Genomic DNA, 21,003 nt, shown 5'->3' with positions numbered 1-21,003 from the left:
GTTTCTAATATCTGTAATTGCTCTAGGCTTATGGGTCAACAGTATTTCTTGCTGTTTCTTTGTTAGTGTTGATGTGGAGATTGTCTGGTTTGCCTACTCTGGAACATGCAACATATCATTGTCTTTCTTTAGGGGTCCCTTTCAAAACTGTGATACTATATATGTGTGTGGAATCATATCTATCTATTTATCTATCTATCTATATCTATGGCTAGATGGCTCTTTGTCAGGAGGACTTTGGTTACATTTTCTTGCCCTGGTGAAGGGAGTTGGACTGAGTGGCCTTAAGTATTTTCTGTTGATCATGGAGGTTCTGGATGGGAAGTTTGCCCCAATTCTGTCGTTGGTGGGGTTCAGAATGCTCTTTGATTGTCGGTGAACTATAAATCCCAGTAACTACAACTCCCAAATGTCAAGGTCTATTTTCCCCAAACTCCATGTGTGTGCATATTTGGGCATATGGAATATTCATGCCAAGTTTGGTCCAGATCCACCATAGTTTGAGTCCATAGTGCTCTCTGGATGTAGGTGAACTACAACTCATCAAACCCTTCTAGTGTTTTCTTTTGGTCATGGGAGTTTTGAGTGCCACATTTGGTTCAGTTCCATCATTGGTGGAGTTCGGAATGCTCTTTGATTGTAGGTGAACTATACATCTCAGCAACTACAACTCCCTAATGAAAAAAATCATTTTTTTTTGTGTGATGGTCAGTCCTTGGGTTTTTAGGTATCTTGTGTCCAAATTTGGCATCAATTCGTCCAGTGGTTTTTGAGTTATGTTAATCTCACAAATGAACATTACATTTTTATTTATATAGATTTACCACATTTATATCCTGCCCTTCTCAAACCCGAAGGGGACTCAGGGCAGCCTTACAAAGGCAACAGTTCAATGCCATATATTAATACATCGGTAGGTAAACAAAAACATTAAAACCAAACCCATTGAAAGCATAGCATTAAAACCTCAATTAAAATCACATGATCCAAATCATTTTACATGACCTGCAATGCATACAGTTCAGATCCAAGTACTGACAGTAACTCCTGGCTTTGGTGCTGTTTTGGAAAATTCTTCAGAAAGAAATAAAGTCATCAAGGCAGGAGCACAGACTTGATTCCAGTTAATGGGTCTTTAACACAGTTGAAGAAAATTTCTAGACTGATTTCTTTTCTCAAGAAAGATGCTCTTAAAGACCCCAGTTAAAGATTGGCATTGGCACCAATGAGATTCAAGATGAGGATTTTCTTGTTTTTCAGGTGATTTTTTTATGAATCTATACCAGGGCAATCTTTGGCCCTCCAGGTGTTTTGGATTTCAACTCCCACAATTCTTAAGAGCTTACCAGTTTCCATTGCCAAAATCACGTTGTTGAAATTGGAATGTAAATTCTCTGTAGCTAAAGGTTTTCTCTTTTGCTTACAGTATTTTGTTATATTTTGTCTATCAATCAACAGTCAGAATAATTGCCGAGTTCCTTTTCCTTGGGGACATAGCAAAACCCTCAGAACACCTTTTGTTTGCCCAGAGGGAGGGGTTAAATGTTGATGTATAAGATTAAATCTTCAATTGACTTTATCTAAATATGTGTTATGTACTTGGCATCCTAATAATCCACCCCAGGCTTTAGGGAAGAAGACATTTAGCAAATTGAAATGAAGCAAAAGGCAGGTACAAAGTGTTTGTGTTTCTGGCTGTCTTCTCATCTTTTTCTTTCAGTTCAATAACTGATCTCCCGTTGTCTTCATCTCCCTCTGTGCTCTATCCCTACTACTACTGAGGTTAAATCAGGAAGCCAGTAAAGTTTGCTACTTGGGGAACAACTTTCTCTCACCCTGTCAAACAACTGAGTAAATCTTATCTTCCCCATGCTGCCCATAAGACATCTGGACAGCAGATTTTGGGGAGGGAAACATCTGCATGACAAATACTAGCAGATGGAGTCTGTGTGGTAGATGATCCAACTCGAAAATTCACACAGCGAGAGCTGCCTGATTCTAGGCAGCATCGGAGGGAGATTCCAGCCATCACCCTCATTCTCAGGAAGAACTAACCACTTTGCCCTCTCAATGCCAACTTTCTGAAGCACGGAGTAAGAGAAATAATAATCCATGGTGTGTGCATGGTTGTCTGTTTACCATTAAAGTGTCCCCCAGCGTCCATATATGGCTATGTCTTCAAGAGCCAGTTTGTAGACTCAAAAGAGCTAAGCTGAAACGCTTTGACTGAACCCTGCCATTTCAGATTGGAGTGAACTGGATGTTTGAAGGATTTTTCATGTGAAAATTTAGTGCATGTATGATAAAAAAATAGTCCCAAGAAGGGACGAAGAGAAGCAACTGGTTTACTAGTTTTCTTTATTCAGGGAGAGGTGGTAGAAACACCAATGTCTCCCTGTCCTTTTTGTTTTTCCCAAGAGCAATAACTAAATCGATTCCTATATTGTTGTCTTTTGTTGTTGCTTGCATGAAGTTGATTTTATCTTATGGCAACTCAGTGAATCTGAGACCTCCAAATCTCATCAACTGCCCAGCTCAGGGCTTGTAAACTTGTCCATAACTTCCTTGAGTCAGTCCACTTGTAGTATGCCCTTTTATTTTCCTATTTCCTTCAGCTTCACTGAGCACTGTCTTTTTTCAGTAGGTCACATCATCTCATAATATGTCCAAAGTATGGCAGCCTTAGTATACTGTACAGTTCCTTGAAATTACTGGAGAAAGGCAGGATATAATGTAATAGAAGTCTTTGTAGACAGAAAACCTAATTGTGTGATGCCATAGTAAAATAGGCCAAAGAATCTCCAAACATCAACAGAACATAATATCCCAGATCAAGAGATATAAGAGTACTGTTTTACTCTGCTTTGGTGAAACACTTACCTGAAGCAGTATGTAGTTCTGGATACCATAGTTCAAGAACAATATTGATAACTTAGAACATTTTCAGAGCAAGTGTCCTACCCTTCAGCTCTCCAGAGATGAAATTATCTCACAGGCAGACTGGAAGGCTTTTATTTCTCAAATCATGCAGTACGGTTACAAAGCAAAGTTCCACCTACAAGTTGCTTTCCCTCTCACCTCCTCAAGAGATATAAGAGTTCAGGGCAGGACATAAAGTTCCATTTGAAACTTGCTTTCCCTCTCACTGTCTCGTATCCCTCATCCTGGCCCCTTCCTTCACCACGTCTGCCCCATTTGCATGGAGACCCTCCATCCTGGTCAGCTCTCCCTTGCTTCAGTTGTGTTACAGACCAAGGCATGACCTATTTTCATGGTTCCCCACAACACCAGGAAAGGAGGTCATGACAGCATGATTTGTCAAAGGTTAGGACTAGGAAGAGACGGACAGGTAGAATAATCGTCATCTTCAAATATCTGGAAGACTGCGATGTGGAAGATTTAGTAAACTTGTCTTCTTCTGCTCCAGAAGGTAGGACTCAAAGCAACAGCGACTCCAGCTAAACCTCAGGAACAAGATTATAATAGCTGTTAGAGAATTGAATAGACTAACTTGGAAGGTGGTGGACTGGCTTTTATTGGAAGCATTGTGAGAAATAATGATAGATTCAACTGTTAGGAGATCCTGATCAACTTCATCTTGACAATAGCTGACATCTGCTCACACCTGTATTGTTTGTTGTCATTTGTGCTATGCTATACATGCTGTGATAGCAATTTAAAAACCAGAATTTAAAGACATCCAGTGCCTGACCTGGAAACATCCCCTCCAACAAAAGCTCTCGATACATGCTGTCCTGATCACATAGACCTCAGATAAGGATTTCCAGATATGTATTAGATACAGAAAAACCACTTTGCTCATGCATACTTTGTCATTGTTTGCATAACTCCGAGGTTCTACAAAATAGCAATGCTTAAAATAACCATCTATCTCAACCAGTGCTGTGAGTAGGTTGGAGTGAAAACAATGCTGAGTCCTGGTGGACCCTTTTGGCCAAAGTTATAGTTTGTTGTGTGTTTACCTTCGTTCTTATTTCATTCTAACTCCAGTGCCTTCCTGGGGATGCAATAGGACTAGCATTTGAGTTCTACCCAACAGGTATTTAAGCAAAAGTTGGTGGCCCACCATTCATATGTACCTAAGTAATGGATTTCTGTAGTAGTCAGAAGGTGAACTGGATGGCCTTAGAGGTCCTCCGGAACTCTATCATTCTCAGAAATTGACAAATATAATTTGTGATGCGATCATGCATATTTGTTCCTCAGATGTTAGAGTAGCATTGGATAAAGAGGCTAACAATGCTTTCACTAACTGCAAGGCTTCCCATAGAACTGTTAAAAGGTTCAGAACTGGCTATCTTTAACCAGGAAAGAGGTATGGGATTAACCCCTCAATGCTGCTGGAGATTAAGATACCACTGAACTCGGGGAGGCCAGGAGAGCTAAAAAAAGGAACGTGTTTGGGCAGACTTCAGAGTAGGAGCCAGCTTGGTATATCAAAAAGAATCTTGGCTGATTTTCTTCCTTTCAAAGAAGAAACCACAGAAGCAAACAGAGGGTTTATTCTTCTCTCACTACAAACAAGAACCAGAGGACGCTGTGTGGAGTTGAACAAACTTCCTTTTGTATTTTCGAAGGCTTTCCTTTTTCCTACTTTCTCAAAATGCGCAAACTTTCAAGTAAGTCACTCAGCTACAGGTCTGAATGTGCTGGCTTTGCTTAGCGTGTGCCCAGGCTTTTCCTCCAGGTTGGAAAAACCAGCTGAGTTTGATGTTTAGAAACAGCTTTGGTTGCCCAGCTATGCAGACCACATCCCTCTGCCCTGCCGCGTGCCCTCCTGTCGTTGGGTAAAAGGTGGACATGAAAAGACCTGGAACCCTGCCAGGAACCGCAGGAATCCAGATCAGAGATGTGATAGCCATAAAGGAATTAAAGCCGCGAAGATGTGGGTTAATGTGAAAAGGGTGGTAAAACAGTCCTTGCTCTGTGGTTGTGGGGTGGCAGAACCTCAAGGAAGCAAAACGCCAACCGCCAGGATATAGGATGTAAACTCTTTCACTTTGATGGAGTATTTATTACTGTGAGTTTACAAAGTAGGCTGGACTGTTGTGTTATTGATAAGATCTTGTGTTATATTTGATAGAACAAAATTTCATAGAATTTGATGGTGTTTTATCCCAGAGCAGGAACACCTCTGTCCTTAGAAACTACACCAGTGTAGCAAAATCAGCAAGCAGGTTATTGAAGGCTATATGTAAGTAAAGCAATAAAAATGTTAAAAACAGTATAGTCCAAAACAGAATTTTCCAAAGGTAACAAATAGTCCATGAACTTCAAGGTACAAAGGTAAAAACACAAGGTCCAAGGATGCAAAATCCAAAAGAACAAGACAGCATGGAGATCCAATACCCAGAACAGTAACCTGGCAAAACTTGAAACATGAAACTAGAAATCCACTTGGAAACACGACCATCATGAAAATTCAACGTTGACAAGACTGAGCTAAATCCTTTTCCCGTCTCATATAAAGCTTTTCCAGTTTCATGAAACTAAAGGAAAACATTTAACCAGATAAGGATTTCTTATCTCTCTTTTCTAGCAACAGGCTGACCTTCCGCAATCTTGAGAACTTTATCTTAGTTTACAAAAGTCTTGTCTTCTACCTTCAATCTCATTAAATTCTGCACCTGACAACTCAGAAGACAGTTTCTCAGAGAAATACTGCTGTGAGCTTCTTTCAGGAATTTGGCCTTGGGAATCTACAGGTGAAGTACTCTGTTCATGAGAAACCTCGGGCCTCTCAGCAAGGCCTGGACTTGACTCAAGCCCAGGAAAACCACTATCTCCATTGACATCACAGGTTGAATGACAACGGATGGGGTCTCAGCAGTTATATACGCCAACACTTTACTTAGTGGAGAATTTTCAATGCAAGATATAACATCAAAACCTCTTGAAGATAGTCATTCAGCCTGTGCTTGCATTCAAAAGGATGGCCCAAGGCAAATAGCTTCCTACTGTCAAAATACCTCATATTAATAGGCTCGCTCCTAGTATTTAGTTAAAAACTGTGATTTCCACTCTGTTTTAGTCCGGTCCTCTGAAGCTGCTGGGAATGAAGCTGATCCACTTTGTAGTAAGATCAAGTATGTCTTGGCTAAATCTTCACTGCCTCAAGCCACATATATCCAGCTCATTCGACTGTCGCTCAGAGGAGTAGATTTCCAGGCCTTTCATCATCTGGGTTGCCCTCCTCCAGGTACACACCTATTGTGCTAGCATCCTTCCCATCAGGTGGCATCTGGAACTGAAGCAGTGCACAAATGCAGCCTGCTGAATGCAGAACAGAGCAGAAAAATAGCCCTAGACAAACATTTAGACAATGTTTGGGGGGGAACAAATAGCAAGCAAACAAATGAATAAAATAATTTCATGTTTAATCAGCCCCCTCGCAATGCTGAAGGAGGGGTACAGTCTAGATTAAAATACAATATACAGTTGGCTATCCATATCTGTGGATTTCACTTTGGCATGTTCTCTCAAGCAATGTCTAGGTCAGTCTTCCAGTGCAACTCTTTGTTCAACATCATCAGAGGAATTGCACTGGAGAACCTAGAAATTCATAGGGGTATAAATAAACATAATAATAAAGATAGTAGTAGTAATAATACATTTTTGTCATGTCAGGAACGACTTGGGAAACTGCAAGTTGCTTCTGGTGTGAGGAAATTGGCTGTCTGCAAGGACGTTGCCCAGGGGACGCCCGGATGTTTTAATGTTTTTACCATCCTTGTGGGAGGCTCTTTTCGTGTTCCTGCATGAGGAGCTGGAGCTGATAGAGGGAGCTCATCTGCACTCTCGCCGGATTTGAATCTGCGACCTGTCAGTCTTTAGTCCTGCTGGCACAGGGGTTTAACCCACTGCACCACCGGGGGCTGCAATAATAATAATAATAATAATAATAATAATAATAATAATAATGTATGGATCGTCAATGTTTCAATCCCAGGTGACAACAGAATTGATGAGAAGCAATTCAAAAAGCTTACACAATATGAGGATTTAAAGATAGAACTGCAAAGACTCTGGCACAAGCCAGTAAAGGTGATCCCAGTGGTGATCGGCACACTGGGTACAGTGCCTAAAGACCTTAGTCTGCACTTAAAAACAATTGGGACTGACAAAATTACCATCTGTCAGCTGCAAAAGGACACCCTACTCGGATCTTTTCTTATATACTAGCTTGGGGACCCGGCGCTGCCTGGGTTATTTGAGAAAGGAATTGTGTATCAAGGTGGGTCTCGTTATTTATATGGCTCGCATTATTCGCCGATAGATCACACAGTCCTAGATATAGATTAAAAGCACATAAGAATAACATTAGAGCACAAGCCATTACACATTTTATATAAATTTGTCAGTTTACAATTCATAGTTCTAAATCAATCAGGTAAGCTTGCCAGAAGTGATAAGCTTGTTTAGAGGTTGATCCTCTTCCAGCAGGTCATTCCAAAATCTGGGGGAAATCTGGTAAAAAGATCTTTTGGGTGATCTTCTACCAGCCAATCCTTTCTGGTTGAAGTAAATGTCCCTCAGAGGACCTCAGTGTATGGGATAGATTGCGTGGGAGGAGGTGATCCTGTAGGTAAGATGGACCAAAATCAATTAGGGCTTTAAAGATAATAACCAATACTTTGTACTTGCCTAGAAACTATTTGGCGACTAATGAAGTGTAGATGGAATAGAGCTGCTCATGCTGCTGTATCTCTCTTGCTAGCCTTTGGGCATTATATATGACGACCTGAAGAGAGAGCTCAAGTGAGTTCTGCTGGATTACAGTTCAAAATCTTCCTTCTCCTCTTCTCTCCTTGGGATTTTGTGCATTCTCTCTCTCTCCCTTTAACCCAAGCCTCTTGGAAGAGGCAATTGTGGGAATTCAGGACTTGCGTCTTCTGCCTCAAGGGAAGCTTGAGCCCCAGACCAACTCCTGGTACCAAAGCCAAGGAGACTTCTGCCCATCATTGTCAGTTTGTAGTTAATATCTGGCAAGATTTAACTTATTCCACCCTGTAAATATTAGATTGAGCCTCCTTCTTGGCTGCGTTAAGCAAATATTCACAATTCACACATCTTGAGTTATTCAAGAGGCCTTCCAACTAATAAGATCTTAAAGAAGCATGCCAGGCCCAATTGCTTTGCCATTGGAAGAGGGAGGCCTTTGTATTTATAGTTTTTTTTCTCTCCTTTCCCAAAGTAACCAGATAAAAGGATAAAGCCCTTCAGGGCTAACAGGAATGTAAGAGTAATATTACAGGGTGTGGAGATACGGTTTTGCCTCTCTGATGGAGATTCTGTCAGCTCCCATGTGGGAAAATGTCCTGGGGCTGTGTTGAAAGAGGGTAAGAGGCTGTGTGGGGCCATTAGGGGTGCAGATGGGTGGGGAGGGAAGCCTGGCTCTTGGCTAGCTGTCCTTTATGTCTGCTTTGCCCTGAGTTAATGGTGTGTCAAAAGCAAATTGTCAGAGCAAGCTGTGAGAGGGCCTCTCACTTGAGTGGTGTTATTCTGTCCCTTCACGCCAACTCCAACTTACGACAACTCACTTGGAGGGTTTTCTTGGCATGATGTATTCAGAAGAGGAGCACTATTGCCTTCCTCTAAGATTGAAAGAGTGTAACTTGCTGAAGATCACACATGGCTGAATGCAGATTCAACCCCTGAACTCCCAGAATCCACTTGAACACTCAAATGGATAAACCCCAAAGGCTGTTGGGATATGTCATGCTATCCCTCTATTCTGCCTTGGTCATACTACCTCTGGAATACTATGTCCAATCCTGGGGACTGCAGTTGAAGGGAGATGTTGACTCTAAGCTGGAATGTGTCCAGAGGAGGGTGACTAAAATGTGAAGGGTCTGGAGAACAAGCCCTATGAGGAGTGGCTTAAAAAGTTGCTTCTGGAGAGCAAGCCCTATGAGGAGCGGCTTAAAGAGTTGGGCATGTTTAGCCTGCAGAAGAGAAGGAGAGGAGACATGATGAGGGCCATGTATCAAGGTGTGAGGGGAGGTCATAGGGAGGCTTATTTACTTCTGCCCTGGAAACTAGGCTTCAAACTACAGGAAAGGAGATTCCACTGAACATGAGGAAGAACTTCCTAATGGTTAGGGCTGTTCAGCAGTGGAACTCTCTGTCCCGGAGTGTGGTGGAGGCTCCTTCTTTGGAGGCTTTTAAACAGAGGCTGGATGGCCATCTGTCAGAGGTGCTTTGAATGCAATTTTCCTGCTTCTTGGTAGTAGGTTGGACTGGATAACCCACTGGGTCTCTTCCAACTCAGTGATTCTGTGATTCTATTTATGATTCCCTCATTGTGGTGCGTAGATGCTCTGGGCTCCTGAAGTCTGTGCCATTGGATTGCATATTGTCTGGTTTTTGTAAAGCTGGTATTGCTCAAGGATGGACTGTGTCTCTGATGGTCAACATTGGCCACTAAATTGGCCACAGCAAGGAACACAGTAACAATGTGAAATAGTTGCAATATGCGTGGATGGAGGGACTGGATTTATGAAACCGCAGATGTTGAAGGCCAATTGTTTCACCTATTTCTTGTGTTATATATTTGCTGGTTTAACTTTTAGGGATAGTTTAATGTCATTAAGTAAGTGTCCCTTCTCTAGGAAGCAGGAGAGGAGCATGTGTTTCCATCCAGAATGGGGCTTCGTACCACTTCCTCCTCCCTGCAGACACTGCAACATAACTGACCTCAACAGAAAACACCATGTCCGCCTTCCCTGTTCTGTCAATGTAGCACCTTTGCAAAAATAACCTAGTTAGAAATAGTGCTCACGTTTGCCTATTTGGGGAAGTAGATGCAAGAAATGCTCTTTGGGAAACTGGAATTAATCAATTTCTTCCTTTAAAAAATGTCCCTCTGCTTTATTTTGGCCAGTTGTTTTTGTTTTTTTTAAAACACCATTACAGTGTTGAGAAGGTTCTTGCTTGTTTATAAAACTGCCTCGACAAAAGGTGACCTGTTCTTATGTGTCCTTTATGGAAATCAGTGGCATTGTAAATTAGAAGATGCAAATGTTTGGGCTCTTTTACTGGTGGTCTTGGGCACTTTCCAGCTGGCCCTGTGGCTATTTTGGGTTTCTTGGGACAATGTGCAAAAGACGGTGGGTGGGTTGCGAGTTTACACTTACACTGCCAAGTGCGGAGGGAGGGAATGACTCAACCTTCCCAGAGCAAGTTGGACCAAGATGGGATGAATGAAAACAACTAGTCACGAATGGGGTGGCTTTCTGCGGAAATGTAGAAGCTGGTACTGATTTGTGATACTGTAGTGCAAAAGTTGATGGCCAAAGCAGTCAATTGTCCACTTATGGCACGGTAGGATGGAGATTGGTAGCTGGCAGCCGGAAACCATTTGGGTGTTCACATGGTTCCCATTTGGCTCCTAAGAGTGATCCTTGCTGCCAAGACCCTCTGCTTGTTATGATTCACTCCTAGAAGTTCCTCCCAAACCAAGAAAGGGGCCCTTTAAGCCTGCCATAAACACCCACAGAGGTTTTGGCCCAAGTTCTGTCATTGTACATCGTTGCAGATGCCTTTGCGTAGCAAAGACAGAGGGATGGGAAGGAGTAACTGAGATGTTTCATGAAGGTGGTCCAAAGCTCTGTATTCCTAGTCATAACAGGAAGGAAAGACTTAGATTGCCTTTTGACTCACATGGGAAAGAGTCCACAGACCTGGGAGAGAACTCTTTGGTCCTCCAAATTTTTGAGATGTAGCTGTTGTTAAGTGCCATCAAGATGACTTCAGTTTATGGTGATCTTATGAATGAGAGACCTCCAAGTTACATCAACAGCCCTACTCAGTTCCTGCAAACTAAATGCTGCAGCTTCCTTGAGGAAGTCTTTGCTGCCTTCTACTGTGTTGTCTTTTCTAACTACATATCTTCTTGTTATATCTCTAAAGTACGAAAGTCTCATCTTGGCTTCTAAGGTGGGTTTTAGAACTCATTTATTGGTCACGTTTCATGGCCATCCACAGAAATGGGAAATACAATGGCATGCATGGACTATCCAGACTCTAGTGTTCAATGGTATATCTTTACAACTAAGAGTCTTGTCCCGTTCCTTTTTGACTGCATTTCCCAGTCCTATCTTCTGATTTCTTGACCCCAATCTCTGTTCTGAGGAGATTATAGAGATTTGGGGCGACAACTGCCTGGGGGCTTCTGGAAGTTGAGGTTCAGGTCAACTGAATTTCCAGAGGTTTTCCTTCCTTCGTTGGCCTTCATTCAATGCAAAAACATGCACATGGAAAGTAGCTTCCCTCAGGGCATTTATAGGAGTCGGCTGGTGTGATAATTTTACTGAGTAATAGTAAGTGTATAATATTAACACCTGAATTGGGGCTTTTAAAACTTTGCCATAGCAAGAAGGTTTTTCTTTCCTTCTGTTGTAGTTTATTACTATACTGTATGATCCTCATAGCTGCAGGGGATACATTCCCAGACTTTGCATGGATACGTTAAACTGTGGATAATAGCAAACCCTATTATTTTCAATGCAATGAAAGGGGATACCAAGAAGAGGTACAGGAGGTTCTACACGAATAAGGGAAATAGGAAACATGCTGAAAGATTGTCCAAAGACAGTTATGATGAAGGGAATTACTTTCAGGTGAATTTGGATTTGGTTAACTGGCTGAACCCAAAGAAGGCTCCTCTTCATCCTGTCTTGGGTGTATTAGATGTTAGATGATGAAATTGGGGACATGCTTATCAGATTTGCAGACAACACTAAATGGACACGATAGCAATGTTAAAAATTTGAAAAGATGACTTTTTTCTGCTCTAGAGACTAAAAAACAGAGCAATGGGTTCAAACTGCAAGGAAAGAGATTCCACCTAAACATTAAGAAAAATGTATTAATGGTAAGAGCTGTTTAGCAGTGCATTATGTTTCCTGGGAGTCTTGTGAAGTCTCCTTCTCTGGAGAATGGATAGCCATCTGTCTGGAGTCCTTTGTTTGTGTGTTCTTGCAAGAATATTTATTGATTTGTTTATTTATTTACCTTACTTATATACCGCTGTTCTCAGCCCGAAAGCGACTCACAGCGGTTCACAACAAATATGAACAGCAAAAATTCAGTGCTACAGTATAGAAACAGTTAACAACCTAACACATTACACAATTAATAAACAGTTACTACAATACCCATTCACTGTCGTCTCGTCATCAAAAACATGTTCCAGATTCGTCATCCATTGTTCCATTCCAGTGTTCATTAACCAATCATTGCACTAATTATTGGAACGCCTGCTCAAACAGCCTGGTCTTCACTTTTTTGTGGAATACCATTAGAGATGGTGCTAGTCTAATGTCCGTAGGAAGGGCGTTCCACAGCCGAGGAGCCACCACCGAGAAGGCCCTATCTCTCGTCCCCACCAGCCGAGCTTGAGAAGCAGGCGGGATCGAGAGCAGGGTCTCCCCGGAAGATCTCAAAGTCCTGGTGGGTTCATAGGCAGAGATGCGGTTGGATAGGTAGCTTGGGCCGGAACCGTTTAGGGCTTTAAAGGCCAACGGCAGCACTTTGAATTCAGCCCGGTAGCAGATCGGTAGCCAGTGGAGTTGGCGCAACAGGGGGGTTGTATGCTCCCTGCGCTCCGCTCCTGTTAAAATCATGGCTGCCGAGAGTTGGACTAGTTGGAGCTTCCGAGCTGTCTTCAAAGGCAACCCCACGTAGAGAGCGTTGCAGTAGTCTAAACGGGATGTAACCAGAGCGTGGACTACCGTGGCCAAGTCAGACTTTCCAAGGGATGGGCGCAGCTGACGCACAAGCTTTAGCTGTGCAAATGCTCCCCTGGTCACCGCCGAAACCTGGGGTTCCAGAATAGAGTTGGATTGGATGACCCTCGAGGTCTCTTCCAACTCTGGGATTTTATGATTTTACAAACAGATGTACAGATTTTGTTCTTGGACTTTCCCCTGCTTAAAAGTAATTTAAATTAAAGCGAGTAATTGGGAGGCAGCTGCCATTGCCATCTCCATCTTTAAAGGCTCAGGAAAAACTTGGACCAGCATTTGCTATGAAAGTCCAGATTATATCCTGTTTCTAGGCAGGAGGATGCGGGATCAGGTAAGATATTGAGTCCCTTCCACCTACTCTAATTACATGATGCCTTAATCCAACAAGGAAAGCAAACCTCACTTTGGTCTCTCCCGTTTCCAATTTCAGGGTTTTGAGAGCAGTTCGGCATCTTTGGAAATGCGTTTAAGTGGTGGGAACCAGAGAAATTGGATTTTCTTTCGGTTCCCTCCTGGAGGATGAAATGTTTGTCTCTCTCCACTCAGACAATGTCTCTCTTTGTTCCAGGTATCTAAACCACGTCCGAGCCGCCTCCCCGCAGGATCTGGCTGGTGGCTACACTTCCTCTCTGGCCTGTCATCGAGCCCTTCAAGATGCCTTCAGCGGGCTGTTTTGGCATCCTGGCTAACTTGGGACTGAGCAACCCAGACCGGAGGGGAGCAAGCGAAGCAAAACCTCAGGTGAAAATTGCTGCCGTCTGCACTATGGCTGAGCTGCCGTCATCTTTCTATCTCCCCCCTTTTTTAAAAAGTTGTGAAGCCAGCTGTGTTTAAGTATTAAAAAAAGACCTCACTGGACAGAAACGTGCTTTAAAAACAGTGGTTGTATGTGTGTGTGTGAGTGAGTCTTGCGTGTGCTTTTTTCTTTTCAGGGTGGGAATGGGAAACGCTTGTAAGTCACTTTGCTGAGAGGCTAATGGAAGATGTGAATGATCATTTTGTTTGGTGTGTTTTGAGGTTTCAGAAACAGACTTGTAAAAAGTTTTAAAATAGAGCCAGACTTTATTATTATTATTATTAAATTCTGCGGTTTCTAACCCCACTTCGGGGTTTTATTTGCACAAGCACTGAAATGCTATTTTGATTAAAGTTTTATGGTGCTACTCTGCCATAAGCACAAAGCCTTTCCTTCTCATAAAACCAGCTTCTCCTAATGCAAACAAATGGGTTTTCCTTCCTTGAAGCACGAGATGAAGGTGGGTGGTGGGCACACGGCTCTCCTAATTTATCCCACCTTGTGTTCTGAATGATGAATGCTATACTGGGATGGAGAATGCACCAATGTGCTGCTCTAAAGCAAACTCTTACGGTCAGGGCCCTAACATTTGGGCTTCTCTCTTTTACCTGCATAGTCCTGTGGTTGTGTTCCTTTTACAGGTTGAGCATCCTTTATCCAGAATTCTGAATTCCAAATTACCCCAAAATTTATTAATTTATTTATTTACAGTATTTATATACCGCCTTTCTCACCCCTGGGGGGACTCAAAGCGGTTTACACATAAATAATGGCAAAATTCAATGCCTTACATTGGGCACCGATACGTTGCCAATACAAACAATTACAATAGTAAAACCATAATTAAACATAAATCATAATTAAAACAATACATCAGCAAGCATTAAAATAATAAAACAGTTTCGTCAGTCAAATCGCCATTCCAGTCAATGTCCCTCTAAAACGCTACATACATCTACTGTCCGAAAGCCTGGTCCCAGAACCATGATTTTAATTTTTTTTCTAAAAGCCAGGAGGGAAGGAGTGGATCTTACCTCATTTGGGAGTGTGTTCCATAGGCGGGGGGCTGCAGCTGAGAAGGCCCTGTCTCTCGTCCCCACCAGACATATTTGTGCTGTTGATGGGAGCGAGAGCAGGGCCTCCCCGGATGATCTTAGATTACGAGGTGGGGCGTAGGGATGGATGCGTTCGGACAAGTAAGCTGGGTCAGAACTGTATAGAACTTTATAGGTCAAAACCAGTACTTAGAATTGGGCTCGGAGATGGACCATCAGCTAGTGGAGCTGGCATAGCAGGAGGGTGGTATGCTCTCTGTATGTCGCCCCAGTTAGTAATCTGGTTGATAGTGGCACTTATGTTTCTGGTGGCTCAGCATACAATTGGCCCTCCACGTTGGCAGGTTTGACTTTTGTGGATTATATTATTCACAGTTTACATTATTCACTGATTTAATTAAAAATTTCTTTCTAGGAATCTCTAGATCATCCAGTGCAATTCTGTAAACAGCAATGGAGCATTGCCGATTGCTGGCTGAAACTTTTGGAGTTGGTCCAAAGTATCTGGAACAGTGGTTCTCAATCTGTGGGTCCCCAGATGTTTTGGCCTTCAACCCCCAGAAATCCTAACAGCTAGTAAACTGGTTGGGATTTCTGGGAATTGTAGCCAAAAACTGGGGACCCACCAGTTAAGAACCACTGATCTGGAAGATCAGACTTTGAGAACCACTGGTGTAATCAATTTGTTGTTAAATCCAATGGCTTTTTTCAACTCCTAAAACCCTATTCCTTTAGTGGCTCTATTCAGGTTAGGACAAATAATGGGATCTATAAGATACCACAAGACCTTGTATACCTGCTGAACGTGCAAACTGGAATTCAGTGGGATAATAAAGGGTAGTAAGCATACACAGAAATCTCCCCCGTCCTGAGTTATTTTTTAAGTGTTATTCATACTCAAAGAAATGGAGTTCGTATCATCACATCAGGATTATACCATAAAGACTTTCCCAGGAAATAAGCTCCATGACAAGTTCCCTTGAATAACCAAAAGCACTACTGAGAAGTTTCTGCTTCTTTATCCAGCAGTGTTGGGTGAATAGTGATTGTGAGATAACCAGGTGGTACTTTGGCTTGCAGTCCAAACAGATGCATTCAGCCTTAGTAAGTATTACATTAAGAGACAAGGTCTATTACCTTTACTGGAGGAGGCCTGTTTGAGTGAAGAGGTGGGATAAGAGAACCAAAACGATAGGTTCACAACACTGGTAAGGGCAGAGCTTGGTCCATTGCAGGGGGTACCATTTTGGGGGCACGGAAAGAGGCATTTCACCCTGTCCATCAACATAAACTCAAACACCAGGAGCAAAATATCAGGCAAGACTCTTCTCTACTTTAAACATAAGATGCTAAGCTAATGAGGCCAACTGGTCCGATTAAAAACTAGCTGTAAATTAACTCAGGTCAGGTTATTCCTTTGCCACAGAAGGAATGACAAACCTTACCAAGAAAACCCTATGAAAGATGGTTAGGGCAGTGTTTCTCAACCTGGGGGTTGGGACCCTTAAGGAGGCCATCAGAGGGTGTCAGAGGGGTCATCAAAGACCATCAGAAAACACAGTATTTTCTGTTGGTCATGGGGGTTCTGTGTGGGAAGTTTGGCCCAATTGTATTGTTGGTAGGGTTCAGAATGCTATTTGATTGTAGGTGAACTATAAATCCCAGCAACTACAACAGCCAAATGTCAAGGTCTATTTTCCCCAAACTCCACCAATGTTCACATTGGGGCATATTGAGTATACATGCCAAGTTTGGTCCAGATCCATCATTGTTCAAGTCCACAGTGCTCTCTGGATGTAGGTGAACTACAACTCCAAAACTCAAGGTCAATGCCCACCAAACCTTTCCAGTATTTTCCCTTTGTCATAGGAGTTCAGAATGCTCTTTGACTGTAGGTGAACTATAAATCCCAGCAACTACAACTCCCAAATGACAAAATCAATCCCGCCCCAACCCCACCAGTATTCAGATTTGGGCATATCAGGTATTTGTGCCAAATTTGGTCCAGTGAATGAAAATAGATCCTGTATATTGGATTTTTACATTACGATTCATAACAGTAGAAAAATTACAGTAATGAAATAGGAACGAAAATAATTTTATGGTTGGGGGTCACCATAACATGAGGAACTGTATTAAGGGGTCGTGGCACTAGGAAGGTTGAGAACCACTGCCTTAGGGTCACTTTGAGAGGGAAATGATTTGAAGACACATAACAATACAATATACAGGTATACTTCCCCCCCCCCCCCCACCACCACACACACACACTCACGTTTCTCTTAGGTGGTACTTTGGTTTGTATTAGTATTGAGAATTTGCTGATAGTGGCGGTTACTTGTCATGACTATGAAATCAGAGAATGGGGAATCTGCTGTCATGTGGCTGTGCCGGATGTTCAGAACAAGTGGTTTAGCATATGTAATAAATTACATGAACGTAATTTATCCAAAAACACATTTCTTAAATACAAAATAAAGCAAATGAAGACTGAAAAGCCAAAAGAAAACAGAGAGGCTTGTTGTTCCCAAATGCATACTCTGCGGAGTGTGATTTTGATTCATGGGATTATGGGTAATTTTAACTTCGCATGAAAATGCTGATTCCTTTTGTGTTTGAATGTGAAGCTAGAGGTTACAAATCAGTGTACAGTATCGGATTCCTGTGGTTTTGCCATGTGCATAGATACTTTGCAGGCATTAGTCACAAGCCTCTGTGTGGTATCTGCATTTCTGCCATAGCTTAAGGAAGAGCCATCAGTGTCGCTTCTCCGGTTGCACTTCTGCCTTTCAGGGTGAGGCAGAGTCCACTCCTCTCGTCCCGCTGTGATCCATCCGGGGTGTGGGTGGGCAGGCCTTGCATCTGTTGAAGCTTTCTCATTTCTTGGAGGATCGATGACTGTGGCTATTAATATTACTTAGCACTTGGGTAAGTGTTTAGCAAAGCACTGCACGTTTGTTACGTCACATCAAACTCATGTGGGAGCTGTGATGCGGCCGAGAGGATAGCTGTTTGTTTAAATCTGCGGCATTCAAAGTGAGATGATAGTTTTTACATCAAAATCTGTTTCTGGTCATCTATCCCAGCAGGAAGACTCAACTAGTGCTGCAGGCAGGAAACTAAATATATTTTGAAAGCTTGCAATTGAGACTGTTGTGCCCAGCAGGAAGCAAGGTTTCTGGTCAATGAGAACAAATCTATCTCCACCACAAACCCTAGATGCATAAGCAAGCCATATCTAGATAGAAAATGTAGGAAACATTGATGGATGAAAACTGAGAAAAGAAGAGGGCGAGTGATAACATAATCAAACTATGCTTGAATCGCTTTGATCCTTGGAACCTGAATTCTGGGTTGCAAATTAATAACTGAAGTTAATTCGTCAACTTTTTTTTTTATCCCGGAAGACTCCTTGAGTACATTTCAGGTTCCAATAAATCCCCACATAAGAGGGAACTCTGGTTGAGAAACCTCAAGTAGAAAGTTGTCTATATGATTTACAGGAAATATCTTTTCTGCAAGACACAGTTTTTATTAAAATGGATGTAAAGAAATCAGGATATGAATGATAATAGATGAGGTTGTTGGAGGTAGATAACAGTTTCTGCTAGGAAGTGAAAAATAAGAACTGGGGCTGGCACATGTCTCAGAGGGGATGCCAACTACTGTTTAACACAGTGGTTCCCAACGTTCATTTGACCAGGAACCATTTGACCAAGGTCACTCTCCAACATTAGTTTCAAAACAGTTACGAATTAAGTTTTTGGTCAACTTAAGATTCTGTTTGGTTATTTGGGGTGCTGATTCAGAAAACTGCATTGGATAGACCACATCAGCTCTAGTTTCTGATACAGGACATATGCCATCCGGTAGTTGCCATCTGTTTGCCCACAGAAAAGCATATTTAACAAGCCTTGGCATTATTAGAGGGTTTCGCGAGACCAGTAGCTCTTGGTGCAACGGTGCAAGTAACGGTGACGCCACGGACCATATTTTAGTTCTTGCAGACCATTGGTGGTCCACAATCCACAGGTCAGGAACCACTGGTTTAACACAAGAACCAGCTCCAAAGAGGACCTTGCTCCAGAGATATGTTGTTTTGTTGTCCAGTTGACCCTCCCTATCTGCATACTTGGATCAGTGTATTCAATCAATTGCAGATTCAAAAATACACAGAGTGCAACATACAGAACACAACACAAGTAGCATAGTATTTACACTCATTTACAAAGCTGGGGAGACATGCAGCTGGAGACTGAGGATCTGACAAAAGCTGGGAATCCAAGCACAGTGCTGAGAAAAGATCATTATAGAGTTGGTCTGTGAGCGATTCCCAAAAATTCTGTGACTACTATGAAAGAGTCATACCTAGTTCAATAAGTGTTACAAACCATTGGGATTACAAAAATGCTTTGGATGAACCATCTCTGCTTATAGATTATGGAATTAGCAGGATTATGGAAAGTCCCACTTCCAAAATACCGTTGATTTAAAAAAACCTCCAATAAAATATGAGGAACACAACAATATTATTAGGTGGATTTCTAACTAATCAATTGATTATACTCCAAAATTGCTTACTGGTGCATCCTTATAATCCTGATAATAAATAAAGTGCAAGATTCTGTCTGTGTCTGGTGTTTTTAATCATTTTCACAACTGACTTGGATGAAGCAGAAGAGGAGATGTGCATTTGGTCTGCAATAACATAAATTGATTGGGAGCTACGGCGATATCTCAGAACACAGACTCACAAAGACTTCAGTAGATTTGAGAACTGGGCCAAGACCAACAAAATGAATCTAAACAGGGGAAAATCTAATGTTCTACACCAGATTCTCCAGATGTTTTCACCTTCAACTCTCAGAAATCCTAACTGCTGGTAAACTGGCTGGAATTTCTGGGAGTTGTAGGCCAAAGCACTTGGGGACCCACAGGTTGAAAACCACCGTTCTACACTGAGGCTGGAAAAAATCAGATGTACAAATATGAAATGGGTTGACAACAATGTAAATGAAAAGCAACTAGGGGTCTTAATACACTACAAACAAAATGTAAGTATCCTGATGGCAAAACAAAGGAATGTATCTCTAGACTTGATTACCAGAAGTGTAAGATGTTATAATTTGGCCATGTCATGAGAAAACACATCTGAAGTGTTATCCCATGAATAACAGAACACAATCATTTCATACTGCCTCAGAGATCAGGACCTGAACCAATTGATTAAAAATACAAGGAAAGGTATCCCAACATTCGGAAGGTAAGTGCTACTGACTATGGAATGGACTACCTCAGAAACGGAGCGCCAGTGGCCACATGCCAGGAATGGTTTGGTTGTTAACTCTTGCATTGACATGAAATTGGACTGAATGATCATTGTAGGCTCCTTCCAACTAAAGTTCTGATTTCACGGTACATGCTCAATAAGTGATTAGATACCAGAACAGATCCCAACTATTTGAGGTGCCAGATGCTTTTTTAAAAAACTATTTTAGATTGCTTTAGGGATTTACCAATCTATCTATAACTGTTAACTTTGGATGGTTCATACATGTGACAAGACCCTACATTGGCCACTACAAAAAATAGGCCAAGGGGAGGATTAGAAGGTAATAGTATACGCTGTGTTGTTATGTCAGATACTCAGAAATAATTCTGGGTTTTCACAAAACAGATACCTTGTACAAATATATTGATTCATACGAAAGACAATGCTCCATTTCTCCTTCCTGTGGTTAATGTTCCAAAGAGTCCTAACCCTGTTACAATTACTTTTTAATTTTTTCATATGGCATCCAATTATAAAAAGTCTTTTGCGTGAATATCAAGCAAAAAGTGGGTCCTAGAAATAACATCATATGAAATTTGACTGGCACAACCTGGGTACTCACAACCAAACACAGTGAAGACATCTGTCCTTGCGCTTTGCTACTCTGCTGCTGAATATGCATGGCCAGTGTGGAACACATCTCACCACGCTAAACAGTGAATGTGGCTCTTAATGAGACATGCCGCATTATCCCACAATGTCTATGCCACACACCACTGGAGAAATTCTACTGTTTAGCTGGTGTTGCACCACCTGACATCCTCTGGGAAGTAGCAGCCTATAATGAAAGACCAAGACAGTGACATATCCGACCCATCCTCTGTTCCGATATCAGTCAGCATGCCAATGCCTTAAATCAAGAAACAGCTTCCTGAGATCTACAGAGATACTCGCAGGAACACCTCAGCAAGAGAGAGTCCAAAAGTGGCAGGCTAAAACCCGGAACCTCAGTCAGTGGTTGAGACCGGATGAGAGACTCCCTCCTGGGCACACAGAAGACTGGATGACTTGGAAGGTGCTGAACAGGCTGCACTCTGGTACCATGGGATG

General features: G+C 42.1%; 1 protein-coding gene across 1 annotated transcript in view; it reads left to right on the top strand.

Moving 5' to 3' along the window:
- MNAT1 (MNAT1 component of CDK activating kinase) overlaps positions 1–13,647 on the top strand; it is a 167,394-nt gene extending 153,747 nt beyond the window's left edge. The window contains exon 8 of the mRNA XM_060754088.2: positions 13,339–13,647. Within this exon, the coding sequence (XP_060610071.2) occupies positions 13,339–13,459 (121 nt within the window). The 3' untranslated portion in view covers positions 13,460–13,647. The remainder of the gene's footprint in view (positions 1–13,338) is intronic.
- The last annotated feature ends 7,356 nt before the right edge of the window (positions 13,648–21,003 follow it).

The sequence above is a fragment of the Anolis sagrei genome, chromosome 1 (genome assembly GCF_037176765.1).
Source record: "Anolis sagrei isolate rAnoSag1 chromosome 1, rAnoSag1.mat, whole genome shotgun sequence".
Lineage (NCBI taxonomy): Eukaryota > Metazoa > Chordata > Lepidosauria > Squamata > Dactyloidae > Anolis > Anolis sagrei.
This window is presented reverse-complemented; position numbering and strand designations above follow the sequence as displayed.